Source organism: Halichoerus grypus, chromosome 9 (assembly GCF_964656455.1).
Source record: "Halichoerus grypus chromosome 9, mHalGry1.hap1.1, whole genome shotgun sequence".
Classification (NCBI taxonomy): domain Eukaryota; kingdom Metazoa; phylum Chordata; class Mammalia; order Carnivora; family Phocidae; genus Halichoerus; species Halichoerus grypus.
The window spans coordinates 95,774,576-95,789,202 of record NC_135720.1 but is presented as its reverse complement, the minus strand read 5'-3'; the positions used below and the strand labels follow the sequence as shown (position 1 = coordinate 95,789,202).

At 35.9% G+C, this 14,627-nt stretch overlaps 1 protein-coding gene across 1 annotated transcript in view; it reads left to right on the top strand.

Annotated features, from left to right (window-relative positions):
• The first annotated feature begins 897 nt into the window (after positions 1-897).
• Positions 898-14,627, top strand: part of TINAG (tubulointerstitial nephritis antigen) — an 87,944-nt gene continuing 74,214 nt past the window's right edge. The window contains exons 1-4 of the mRNA XM_078054408.1: positions 898-1,252; positions 8,616-8,679; positions 9,338-9,427; positions 14,359-14,473. Of these exons, the coding sequence (XP_077910534.1) occupies positions 898-1,252; positions 8,616-8,679; positions 9,338-9,427; positions 14,359-14,473 (624 nt within the window). The remainder of the gene's footprint in view (positions 1,253-8,615; positions 8,680-9,337; positions 9,428-14,358; positions 14,474-14,627) is intronic.

Genomic DNA, 14,627 nt, shown 5'->3' with positions numbered 1-14,627 from the left:
GTTACCTCTCCCCAATCCAAAGGGAGTTATTGTAGTTAATGAATAAACACAGTATAGCAAAATCCACTGTAAATGTACAGTTCTACTAAAGACATCTTGACCTTTGGGTTTCCTTCATGACTCCCTCCTCCTGCAGTTTTTTAGCACAGAGATGGACTTTTCTTGACTACAAAATGCCTTTCAGATACTGCAGATTCCTACACTGGTGACAACTAGGGACTCAGGTGGAAGGAACTAAGGTCACTCTCAGGGAATTTCTAGATGAATTAGGCTCCCCTAAACCTTGAAATCAGAATGCTTCTGGTAGGTAAATGGGGTACAGATGGGAAATCAAACTGGTGTGTGACTGGGCATGATTTAGAGCAACTGTTATTGATATGACAGATCCTAGCAGGCAACCTCATGAAAGCTTGGATTTTAGTTGCAGTGCAAGTAGGTGAAATGAGTAATTGTGTTTTTGACTTTCCAATTTCCTACATCTTGCCAGTGGTTATTGCAGCCATAATTTGGGCCATGTGTAATCCAGAGAGGTTTCTGATTTAAGAATCTAGATTTTTTTGGGAGGTAAGCAATATTCAATGTAGTTCATCTATGCCTAAGATTTTATGTATTTATTTTATGGTGATGGATATTTTTTGCATGATATAAAATATTATACATTTTTAACTTTGAAGGAATGACAAGGGTCTATTTTTAACACTTACATTATCTTGGGCAAACATTGAAATTCTTGATTAATGTTTAACTACAAGAAGTATGCTCAGGTCAAGTAAAGAATCTGTTAAAGGATTCAGGCTGAGTTGTCTTGATAATTAGAATTCCGGCTCCAAGGAGAAGCCCCAAAGCCAAGGGTATTGGCTATAACAGAAAGTGGTAGCCCCATCTGACGTCTAGAAAATGTGGACTGGATATAAGATCTTAATCTTTTCCTATCTTACTACAGAAATTTGGATGGAGAAACAGTATTTTTCTCAAAGAGAAGTGAACTCAGGACCTGCTTTCACTAGGAATCACACAATTTGGGAAGGTCCTCGATTCAAGAGAGCCATTTTCAAAGGGCAATACTGTAGAAGTTTTGGTTGTTGTGAAGACAGAGATGATGACTGTGCCACTCACTTTTATGAGGCAAATGCATCATGTTACTGTGATAAATTCTGTGAAAGGGAAAATTCTGATTGCTGTCCTGATTACAAGTCATTTTGCCGTGAAGAGAAAGAATGGCCTCCTCACACAAAGCCTTGGGATCCAGAAGGTAGGCTTTGGGAGTGTGTTTAAGTGAGTGCCTGGTTCATTGCAAGATCTGTCAAACTTTCTTTTCCTCTCCTCCCTTCTTACCTTCCTTCCTTCCTTTCTTAAGAGGAGGTGAAAAATGAATATTATGATTGAATAAATTTCCTTGGATTGTTAAAGTGCTTTGCTTTAGATGCAAGATACCTGTATTATACTAGAACCTTCAAAAAAGTTCCGGGGTGATGGCCATGAATGCCGGTCTGGATCCTGTTGTGAATACTGACCCAGTGTATATAAGGGTTCCTTAAAACTCTTTCTTTGTAAAATGTTTTGACAACAGGACTCTTAAGCTCTTTTGAGTGTAACCTCTTAGGGCATCTCATCAGTCACAGGCCTGATCATTGGCAGACTTGTCTAACATTTTGCTTATTATGTCATATGACTAAGGGACCTCCTGGCATTAGAACTTGTGGTATAGCAATGCCATTAAAACCAGTGCAAAAGCAAAATTAAGTCAGCTAGCTACCTGCCTAAGTAATACCAAATAGATTTTTCATATGCATTTTTGTTTTGTTTCATTTTTCTAATCTGGGATTTTTTAAACCTTTGAAACAAAGGAAAGCTTCCTATGGAGTAATTGTAAAAGTCAAAGATTGAGTGGATAAGTACAAATAATTCAAAAGGAGAATGATGGTATTTACTACATTGGTCTAATTATAGGAGAATGGTTCTAGATTCTGAGCAATCAATACATCTAAGATTTGCAACAAAACGCAAAGCAACACTCTTTTGCTGTACTTAAATAAAGCCCTATTTTTTTTTATTGCCCATCACATCAGATCTCCTCAGCAGAAATGCAGGTTTGATCAGAGCTCTGTAACACTACTGTAAATGAGTGATGATGACTAGAAATTTCAGTTGAAGACAATTTAGGATCAACTAGGATTTGGCGTCCTTATTTCAAAATCCAGATCTCATTTCAAAATCCAGATGCTGTTGCCTTCATTCTCAATAATGTTACGTTGCTTGTAAAATTGAGGGAATGCCCCTTAAAAGATGTATGTATTGGGTTAAAATTTCCACAGAACTGTCATTTATCCCAGACCTTTGCCTCTACCAATATACAGCTCAGGAAACATCAAACATTTATTTTATCCTAAAAAGTGGCACATCCTTTACTAAGAATGGAGAATCTAGTCATTCATCAAAAATTTTTCATTGAATATCTTCGCTATGCCAGGCATTGTACTTAGTGCTGGGGCACCAATGGGGAAGAAAAAGACAAGATCTTACTCTCTTTGAAGTGACAGTCAAGTTGCCAGGGAGAAGGTAAGATATTTAACAAAGTCATTGTGCTGTTGCAAATTGTGATAAATTCTAGGAAGGAAACACTTAGGGTGCTGTAAGAGAATATCAGAACGTGACATTAATATGTAAAATAGAACATCAGCCTGAAGGGAGTGTCAGCAAGGAGACTCTGGGAGTGAGGAGAAGTGAGCTGACCTGAAGGAGAATTGACATGTGTAGATCTGAGAGAGAGAGGAGCTTGGCCTGGTCCAGGAACTGGAATGTGGCCGACATTTCTGGAGAGTAATGTTTAGCAGAGGGCTTGGAGGGGTGCATGAAATGAGGTTTGACGGGTAAGGAGAGGTCAGATTATGCCAGGATGTATAGGCTATATTAAGGATTTGAGATTTTATTCTGTTACAACGACTTATTGAAAGATGTTAAGTAGGAATAGTGTTGGCTTCATGAGTGTTGAGTCTCAATATTACATATAAGCTGTAGTGCTTTTGATGCACTACAATGCATTTGAGCTTTTCTTATTTGAGACATAGTTCATTTAGAAAAGTAATTGCTACTTCTTCAATGTCCATTTTTGCTTGAGAGCTAGAATTTTGCTGTGACTTTAATTTAGGGTCATGTTTTAGGTAGAACTTATGTTCCAGGTATAGTTTTTATTCCATTCATTATGAAGGGAAGCAATTAATCATTTTATTTAGTAGCAAAAAGTTCACATTAGACTATAATTGCTCTTATGAAGGTAATTTGTTTTCTTTTGTTTTATCTTGTGAAAGTAGCTGGTCGAAAGAAAATAGCACTACACAATATTAAAAATCGTACAAAATTAAAAACACAATGGTTATTATTTATACCAATTTTTGCATGTATAATCTGACTTTCTTCTGAGATGCTAAGTTGTTCATTCACTGATCTACTAAACATTATTTTTCAGTTATCTAATTATATGGTATTATCTAGTTCTTTATACTGCAACTGTCCCAAGATCTTTTTAAACCAGGGACTTAACACTATGTACACCATCTTAAAGGTTATAAAAATAAAATGTACCTTTTATATAAACTGGAAGTAGGACATAACTGGTAAATAACTTCCTTCTGTGTGTTTTTTTTCCTCTCCATCTCTGATGGTAACTTCTAGTAATTGGAGGATTTCAATGTCAGATACTGAAAGCAAGTAATAGAGTTCAAAAGAGAACCAGAATGGATTTTCCAGACAAATCTTTTGGTGTAGCAGATTTTAAGGGAATAGTCTAGTATATCATATGTTGTGAACAGACCTCAGTTAATTTAATTATGCAGAACTTTTATGTTCACATTGGTAAAAAATGTGTGTAAACCACTGACACATTTGAATTGGGTAAGGGTTATTCACTCCTTCACAACCTCCTTAACCACATTATAATGAAGATAAGTCACAGTCCAAATTCTGCCATACACACTGATAGTTACAAAAATATATATTGGTAAGGAGACATACACCAATTCAATAACCTGTGTAAGCGTCATGAAGTCTCAAGTCCCTGTCCTTTAGAGGTTCCCACATCTACCTTGCTTGAGTAATTTATTGGGGGCACATGTGATAATAACACAAAGGTAGAATTTTGTTACCTGTGCAGTGGGCATCAGGGAATGAGAATGCCTACTACCCAGTGGCTGGGACACAGAACTTTCTAGAGATCAATCCTAGGGCATCAGGTCTATGAAGAAAGGCTTTTGACCTTAAAAGAAACATAACCTCTTGGCTGTAAGAGTGGGAGTATGGGGCATGACTTTTAAATAGTTTAGCTAATATATATAAATTGAATACCATTAATTTAGCCAATAAGAGCTGATTACTTATATCCATTATGTTGATTAACAAGCCACTAACTTTACCAATTAAAGCCCATTTCTGACGTTCATTATACTGGTAGTCTAGTGTTCATCCAAAGATGGATAATGGAAGCATTTACAGCAACTACCCCGGAGTCTGGCGTTTCAGAATGATTGCTACTGACCACCTCTGGGATGTGGATTCCTGATCTGAGCAAGTAACTGTCTTCCTAAAGTGAAGTTTAGACCAACACAGATATTATAAAGCATTATGATGAAGTATTAAAATAAATTACAGACATCATATTACTATCTTTTTAAAAAAATCGATGGGCCAACTATTTCACTCTCCAAATACCTGATTTGCCTTATCTTATATTAATGGCTGTTAAGTTGTAAAATCCTATTAATTTCAACAGCCAATATCTTTTTTTTTTCTTTTGTCGAGATGCTATGTGGGTAACCATTTTGATTAACTCACTCTGAGGTGCTTCATACACATTTGATTGAGATAATAAAGCCACCAGGGATTCTCTCATCTCCATCATCATAATTTTCAACCTCCCTCCCTCTGGGTTATTCTTACACTCTTGGAGCTCTGAATCCTGTCCTCTCTTGTCTTTTTAATCTTCACCATTATAACTGTCTCTCTCTTTTTTCTCTCTTCTCCCTCCTCCTCTCCCTCTTTCCCTCTCTTTCTTTCCTAAAGCATCATTTCTCCCCCTTCTTTCCTGGATCAGTGATCAATTTACAAAATGTGTTTTTTCTAGCTCCCAAGTTTGAAAAAGCCCTCCCTTGGCCTTAACCAGCATGTGTCTCATTTCCTTTTTTTTTTTTTCCTTTGGTAAAATAACTAAAAGAAACATTTGCTTCCTGACTTCCAAGTCTTTCATCAACCCATTCCTACAGGATGTCATTCCTTGCTACTTCGCCAAAATCCCTCTTGGCAGGGTCGGTGACTTTCCTATCACCAAATGCAACAGTCAGATGTCTGTTCTCCTTTTCTTGACCTCTCATTTGTACTCTACACAGTTGACCATCTCTGTTTATGAAATACTTTCTTCTCTTGCTTCGAAGGCTCTACTCTCTCCTGAATTCCCTACTTCCTCACAGGCAACTCTTTCCCTTTCCTCTTCTGAATGTCTACTGGCTGGAGTGTTTTAAGCTCAATCTTGGCCCTCTTTCTCTCACCTATATACAGTCTCTCAAATGGACTGTTATTTAGTCTCAAGGCTTTTCTTTTAATTGTATGTTACTGTCTCTCAAATTTGTTCTCCAGCCTTGACTTAACTCTGGACTTCCAGAAACTACTCTACTTGACATTATCCACTAGGATGTCTCACCTAGATTTAATCTAAATCTAAAATATGAGAGCGGAACTCTTGATTTCTTGCCAACAAGCCTGTTCCTTATTTCAGTGATAGATTCGCTGCCCCTCTATGGCTCAAGCCAAAATCCCAGTGAGACATGCTTAATTCCTCTTTCTCCTTATTCCCCAAATTCAGTCCGAGAACAAGTTCATTGCTTAAACTCCAAATTACATCCAACCACTGCTCTCCCTCCTCACTGTTATTATGCAAATCCTTCATTCCTCTGGCAGCCCCACCCCATTCAACGCTGGGTAAGTGATGAGGGCAGAGACATTTTCAGTAAGGCCTCATAGGTTACCATGAGAAGTTGGGTTTAAGAAGGGGCACATGCACTCCAATGTTCATAGCACCAATGTCCACAATAGCCAAACTGTGGAAGGAGCCGAAATGCCCTTCAACAAATGTATGGATAAAGAAGATGTGGTCCATATATACAAAGGAATATTACTCAGCCATCAGAAAGGATGAATACCCACCATTTGCACTGACATGGATGGAACTGGAGGGGATTATGCTAAGTAAAATAAGTCAAGCAGAGAAAGTCAATTATCATATGGTTTCACTTATTTGTGGAACATAAGGAATATCATGGAGGACATTAGGAGAAGGAAGGGAAAAATGAAGGGGGTGCAATCAGAGGGGGAGACGAACCATGAGATTATGGACTCTGAGAAACAAACTGAGGGTTTCGGAGGGGGGGATGGGTTAGCCTGGTGATGGGTATTAAGGAGGGCATGTATTGCAATGAACACTGGGTGTTATACGCAAATAATGAATCATGGAACACTACATCAAAAACTAATGAAGTACTGTATGGTGACTAACATAATAAGAAGAAGTTGGGTTTTATTCTAAATTTGATGGGAAATAACGAGGATTTTAAGCAGGAAGTGACCCAATAGAGATTTTAAAAGTCCTCTCTAAATGCTGGATAGGGAAATGAGGGATACATTGGAACCAGGCAGGAGTATAGAAAAGGATTGGACTATCTCTATATAATGTAGAAGTTGACACTCTACTTTTTCAGCCCCTTGACAAGGCTCAGATGAACTGATTATGGCTTTCATTAAAGAGGGCATGTGATATGATGTGCACTGGGTATTATACACAACTAATGAATCGTTGAACATTGTATCAAAAACTAATGATGTACTATATATTGGATAATTGAATTTAAATAAAAAAAAAAGAGGCCAACTTTCAAGTGAGATTACAATAAACATAGTTTCTCATAGTAAACTCTGATTTGGTATTAAGGAAGGATGACCAAGAAAGGGAACTTTTGCTAACACTAGATTTAGTACTGGTGATTTGGGGTAGGCCTGGTGATAACATTCTCTTGACTTCAAAATTATTAGCTAGAGTACAGGTCAGAGAAGGGACTTTTTTTTTTTTTCCCCTTAAGACTTTTGTGATTTCTGTTTCCTTTATCTATGTAACTGGTATGTTGGACAAGGAATATTTATGAGGTATGATTAAAAATCAGCTTTGGTTTTGACTTCTCCCTTGTCCTTTAAAACTAGTCAGAAAAGTACTTTCCTTGATTATGAAAACTTGAGTTATTGCATGAATTTTCTGTCACCCCTAGGTCATAAAAGTTTGAGGGTTTCTTTAAGTTCTATAGTGGAAGTTCATTTATTTCAAGTCTCTAATACTGAGTAGTGATTAAAACTCTGGACTTGTTTTAAAGTTAAATCTTTCCCCTCCCTGAATTTGCTATGTCTAGAAGCCTGTGGTCCAGGAGAAAGGTGGTTTTTGCTTCTCTTCCTATGATTGTGGGATGTTAAAAGTCCTGGGAAAGAGATAAATAGATGCAAATGCATAGAGATTTTAGATTCATTAAGCAACATATTGAACTCTAAAAACAGTACATGATGAAGAGTGGCAGCTGTGAAGTTTTCTATGAAACCATTATTTGAAGAATCAGAGGAGAGCAAATTCCCTAAGTGGCTTTTGTGACGTTGTGGTTAGGAGTTAAACCAAGTCCCTTGGAATGATTTCTAAACATGTACATTTTTCCCTATGATTGTATGAATAAAAAGTTAGGATTCATTTTGTTTGAATAGAGACCATTGATGTGATCTATCAATTACATGTTTCTATCAAAGTTTTCACATGACAAAGTCAATAGTAAAGGTAGTAAATTTTACTACCTTTGCCAAGTCAGAGTGAATTTTAAATTTGTGTGAATTATATTTTTGAAATGGATTTCTTTTGTAAACAGGGTGCTATTTTCACCATATCTTATTGATGGTTTTCATATAATGATAATACACCATTGGTCTCTTTTAAGTAGTTTATATAATCCGGTAAACTAGTTAACAGCTAGTTTCAGTTAATTGAGAAACATTTGGATTTGGAACACAAATGGCTATAATCTTTATGAATTTTTCTCCTGATCCAAATTCTGAAGAAAAAAATAGAGTTTGTCTTTAAAAGGTGAATTCAATGAGATAGCTTCACATTTTGGTCCAAAACTTTGAGCTCCTTACTCCTGTCATATACAATTAGTCATATTCACTTCTGAGACTTGATTAGATTTTTTAAACAAGAAAAGCCATAAATTTATCCAAACACCGTCTTATTGCTCACCCATTTAAACACATAAATTATTTTTTCAGTGTGGTTAGTGATTAATTCTGTGGTAATCAAGTTTTCATGCTTTACAAATCCTCTGTTGGGACATAATATGCAGTTTTAAAGATAAAAGCTCATGGAATAAGCTTAGAAAAATTCCGTACGTAAACTTTGACACAAACCAGATGTGGATTTTCATCACAGTGACACCAAATATTTTTGCATATTTGAGAAACTAAACAGAATTTTGGGTTACTTGTGATGTTAATGCACTTTATTATTCAATTTAGAATTTTCATTTGTTTACATGTTATGTTGACAGGTTGCCTCAGAGATGGTCAACCTTATGAAGAAGGATCAGTAATTAAAGAAAACTGCAACTCCTGGTAATGAATTTAAGTGGCACACAACTGAATTCTACTGTCTGTGTATGTTTTCTTCAAATAAAAGTAGTATTGTGAAATAAAACATATATATATAAATACAGATAGAATCATAAGTCATAGGATATCGCATAGCTGTAGCTTTATATAAGCATATTTGATGCATGTTGACAAATCTAATCCTGGATATATCTTTTAATGCTATAGCGTGTTATTCATGACAGTGGCCTTCATCATACAGCAGGCCTGCATGAAATATACCTCTTAATTATAAGCATTCAACAGGCAAGATATACTACAGGCAAATTGTGTTTCTTTGATCACAGTAGCTATATATAAAAACAGGCTGCCTTCAAATGGTTATCCTGCAGAAAGTTTCCAAATACAAATACACTGAATCTACTGTCTAAATTTTCTCATGTTTTCAAACTTCAATGACTGTGTGGTCATTTCATTTATTAACTGCCTAGAGGAGAAGTTAAGAGTATATTGAGTGGTAGCTAATGCATATGTTATTATTTTGCCAAGAATCCAATAGGTATATGGCTATCATGAATCAAAAATATGTTTTATGCCTTAACAGTGTGAAATTCTGGTTGCTAATTTTGTAAATGTACTTCGTAAAAGCTAGGCCACTTTTGTAATTTTTACGTCTTTGCAGCACATGCTCAGGACAGCAATGGAAATGTTCCCAGCTTGTCTGCCTTGTTCAACCAGAACTAATTGAACATGTCAATAAAGGAGACTATGGGTGAGAAAAATCTTGCTTTATAGACATTTTTGGCAGTCCCAGTTAGTTTTCAGGCTTCAAACAATGTATTTCGTATCATTTACTTCTAAAAATGGCCATTATTTCAAAAGAAAGAGTGGGAGAGAAATGGGAAGAGAAGTAGAAAGACATGTAAAATAGGAATGCATTGAGGTAAATATTAAATAATTAAAAATTAAAATGCACAAAGAAATATAGAACAGGGTCTTAAACCGTCTCAGAAGGAGCAGTGTTATGGTGTGAGTCAGGGGAGGGAGCTTTAGTTTGCATAAAGATTTAGGCAAAATTAGGAAGTAGGCAAAATTGATTTTTTTCATATGAACCATCTTTCTCCCTCTGCTGCTGCCCTGACCCAGCCAGTCAGCTATCATGGGAGAATCAGACCCTAACAGGTTAGTATTTAATCTTGATGATTCCCCAAATAGCCAGTCCATCTAGACAATTTCACTGACAGGACTTATGTAGCCAATTTCATTTACAGTTGAATCAAAAGACAGGCTGAGGCACATTACTTTGCTAATAAACTAAATATAGAGCTGATTGACACTTAAACATGGGAAATAATGGTTTGATGCTCTCTGACAGATTAATAAATTAGATGGCTTCTCCAATCACATAGAGGGAATTATGATGTCATTGCTAACACGGGTTTTCTTTACTGAACTGAAAGGAAGAGGGATAGCCCGCCTGGTTATCTGCCTCAGGATTTCTCCATTGCCATTGATCGAATCTCTGTATAACCTCGGTAACATTTTCCACATTCTGGAAAAGATTTCACATAAGAAGATCTATTATCAAGTAACTATAAAAGTGATGTAATGTTGAAATGCATTTTAAAAAATTAAAAGTATCACTTGCTTCCACATAGAAGACCATAAGACAGATATTTTACAACACCGTGGGGACACTCAATGTCCCCAAAGTATTTTCTAGGAAGACATGAAATTGAGAAGGTTATATATTTTTCACATTAATATTCTTAAGCCATGCTCAATTCCTGTGTGTGTATACATGTTTAGCCAATATTTTAGGTGATAATATGATATTTTAAGTATTTCTAGGGAAAATATGTTATAATTTTCTGTGGCTAAGTGATAATTAAATCATTAAAAGAACATCAGAGTATGTGTCATCATAAGAAATTATCTGAATCAGGTTCTTAAAATAATTCAAATGCTTGACCTACGGAGCACATACGTCCAAGAAGCCCTCAGCAGCCTGCTTTTCCACTGTCCCAGAACCCACGGGAAACCATAGTTGAAGGCGGAAGAATACGGAAGCTGGTAGGCATGTTGTCTTCCTTGGAAGGAAGAATTTTCTTGCCATCGTTTGTTCACTGTGAGATGACTCCTGGACAAGTTAAGAGGCACAGATTTTGCCTTTTGCCCCTAACATCGATGACCTTAAAAGGACAAAAAGTGAGGGATATTTGGAGCAAAAGGAAACATCCTTTGCCCAAAGGAAAAAAAGTTAAGTAAAAGAGACAAGCTTATGAAGAAACAGAGTGAAACTAAAATTATTTACCAGATGACAAAAAGGCAAGGGGAGGCCTTGAATTTAAAAGACAGTTCTGACTCTCAGATATATTCTGGTCCTGATGTTCAAATTGTTTTCATGTGTGAAAATAGAAGCATATCCTTCAATACTTACTAAGTGCTTTTTAAAATAGCCTACACGCAAATATATACAATCTTTGCTTTAAGACATTTATTTTTCTCATCTTGATGGTGTTTTAGATCCAAGTCTTTCTTCATTCTACATAAGCTACTTCAGTGCATATTTATTCCCTGTGTTATTGTTCAACACAACCAATTAATATTAACGAAACGTGTTTCTCTTATGGCACGGCTGAGGATAGAAATAAATAGTTTCTGTCTTACAGGAATTTACAATCTAGCTGAGGAGTCAACATGTCATCCCTTTGTGAAAGGATTTCTGATGATAGGGCAGTATGTAAGTGCCAAATTGGTAGCAAGTAATAATGTTAGTGGAACAAAGAGAGATAGATAACTGTTTCAGTTTTCTGCTGTGGGGCAGCAAACCACTCCAGAATTTAATAGCTTAAAACCATAAGCTTTTCATTGGTTTACTTCAGTAACTTGGGATAGACTTAGCTGAAGCTCTTTTCCTGATCTCTCTTGGGGTTACTCAGATGTCTATAGATATCTGGAGACTCAACTGGAGCTGAATTGTCTAAGGTGGCATCATTCCCATGCCTGGTGGTTGGTGCTGGTTTTTGGTGGGCCCACGCGTCTCCAGCAGGCTAGCCTTAGCCTCTTCATATAGTGTGAGTGTTCTAAGAGGGCATGAGGGAGAGTTGTAAAGGGCATCCCTGTAGGCCTAAGCTTGAAAGACACACAGCATCAATTCTCCTGGCTTTTATTGGGTGAAGCAAGTCACTAGCCCTGCCCACATTCAAAGGTTGGGGAAATAGATTCCACCTCTTGGTACCAAGAGTCACAAATAATTTGTGGCCATTTTTAATCTGTCACATCTCTAAACTTGATTTTTTTTTTTTTTTTTTTTATGAACTCAAAACCTAGTCTATTGGATAAGTTGGCCTTGGTTTTTTTTTTTACCGGTTTCTCAAATCAACATACCCCAAACCAGACAGGTTAACCTCTTCAACCTGCCCTTGGTGAATGGCCTTTCCCTCTGCTTTGTTAGCCAAGCCAGAAAATTGGAAATTAGTTTTGATTCTTATCTCCTCTTCTCTCTCAGTCACTAGTCTCTTATAATTTACACATTCATAGTTTCTTCAGATATTTATTTTTTCTACATCTCTGCTATATTCTAGTGTATTTCTTTATCAAGCCTCATTTGAGATAACCTGATTTTTCTCTCTGTTTCCAGTCTGACCAAACTGCATCCAATTCTTTATACTTTCATGGTTATCCCTCTAAATCAAGGCTCTGACTCTGCTGTTCATGTTCTTAAAAATCCTCAGTGATACTCCATTGCTTGTAGAATACCTTTATACTCCTTAGCATACATAACAGTGGCCCAAATGCTTCTTTACTACCTCATCTCTTATGCTCTTTCCAGCTTCTGTCTCCCTTGGCCCTCTCATGGGTTCAGCATTGAACTTACCTGCTCTTCCTTAAATGTGCTACCCAGTTTCAAACCTGCTCCTGAGTTGCCTTTAAAAAAAAAAGAAAGAAAAAGAATAATTGTCCTTTTCTTTCACATCTGTCCACCAAACTTATTCTCATCCTTCCAGACTGAGCACTAAAGTCACTTTCTGTAACGAAATTATGCCAACTCCTTTGGGCAGAGTTATATTTGAGTTCTCTACTCTGATCATACCCTGACCTACTGCTAATAATCTTTGCCGTCTTTTTAGGGTATGAACCCTGTGAGGGTAGAGAAATTTACTTATTACCATATTTTAAGAGAGAATATGATAAATGAAGACTGTTCAGTAAGTGCTAAATTGGATTAAAGGGAAAGTTATGAGTCTAGATCAAAGAGGATGGTTTAGAGTGGTAGTCCTTTCATACTTTTTTGAGCATAAGTCATAGTAAAACATACATTTAACTTTGTGACTTAGTACACACACATATGTGCACATGAATATCTGTACAAATACATGCTACACACACACACCTACGTATATAAAAACAGTACTCACTCTCACTACATGCAATAAGTTCTAATATTTCCCATTATTTCTCCTGTATTCTATTTATTTCTTAAAATATTGATCCCTGCTCACTAAATTGAGAGATTAATTAAATGACGACAAATGTATCTGAATGTTTGAAAACTACTAGTGTAGGGCACCAAAAACATACTTCACTGATGTCATGGTTTTGCCTAAGGCTGGTCCTAATGGTCTCTTACATATGCTGCAATATCTAATATCGTCAGAGGTTTCCTTGGGTGATGGAGATTGTATTCCTAAAATTGTGGCTCCAAGTTGCTTAAGGTTTTATGACCTAACAGATTCTTATAAAAGAAAACATGAACTTGCTAGGCATATTATTGAAAATCAAGCTGTATCTTCCATCATTCATGAGAGTCTATCACATTATAAGCAGTTTTGGTCATTAACACAACAGGATTAAGTTTAGATTTGAGTTAAGTACTGAAGACATATTGTCCTCAAGTTGTAAATAATTCAAACAAGCGATGATTAAATCACTTTCGTCTTTCTCATCTACTCTCATCTCTTCAGAAATTTTTCGTTGGATTTAAATGTCAATGTTAGATTTTGAAAACAAAGCTTCTTTTCCTATGTAAGGACACAAACCCTGTCTCTAAAAAATATGTACATTTTACCATCTAATTTCACATCAATTGAATTTGTATCATCATTAATAATAACTAAGATTATTGAGCACTTAACACAAATTAACTCTTTAATATATGGTAGAATATTCCAGTATTTAAATAAAATATTTCAGTATAATTAATTAGCACTGATGTAATTTTTTAAAGTATAACTATTTTATCCTCAGTTTTCCATGGATACTTCCTTTTACATGGTCAAATTCTTTTCAAATCTAAATTATATATAAAACAATTACCCTATTTACAAGTGCATTTCTATACATTCAAGCTTCTTTCTAAAATGCATTTAATGACATTTAAAAGAAACTACATATATTGGCCTTTTGCCAATTAATCCCTTATAATATGTAAAGATTTTATATTCTTCTATTTAGTCTACACTGACATTGCCTTAGGTTCCTCATATAAGTCATTAAAATAATTGAAAGAGACCTAATTTAGGGAGAGTGTCTCATAAGTTTTCCCGTTAGAGTAAGCAATCATGCATTCTTTATATAAAGAATATCTAGCTTACAGGAATAGTTCCAACTTTGTATAATTTCAGAAATATAAACAAACATTATTTATAAAAGTGATATTACATAACCTGTACCAGTTTTTCTCTTTCATTTGTAAGGCAGATGGACAGCCCAGAACTATAGCCAGTTCTGGGGGATGACTCTGGCAGAAGGTTTCAGGCACCGTCTTGGCACCCTGCCACCTAACCCCATGCTTCTCAGCATGAATGAAATGACAGTAAGTGTTCTCTCTGTCTGACTCAAGTGTGTGTGTGTTTGTACAGGTATGTTTGTATGTGCGTTTAAAGAAATTTTAAATAACTAAAATAGTGGGTTTTGAGCTTTCAGAGTTGTAATTATGTTATATATAAATAAAAAACCTTTAGCAAAAT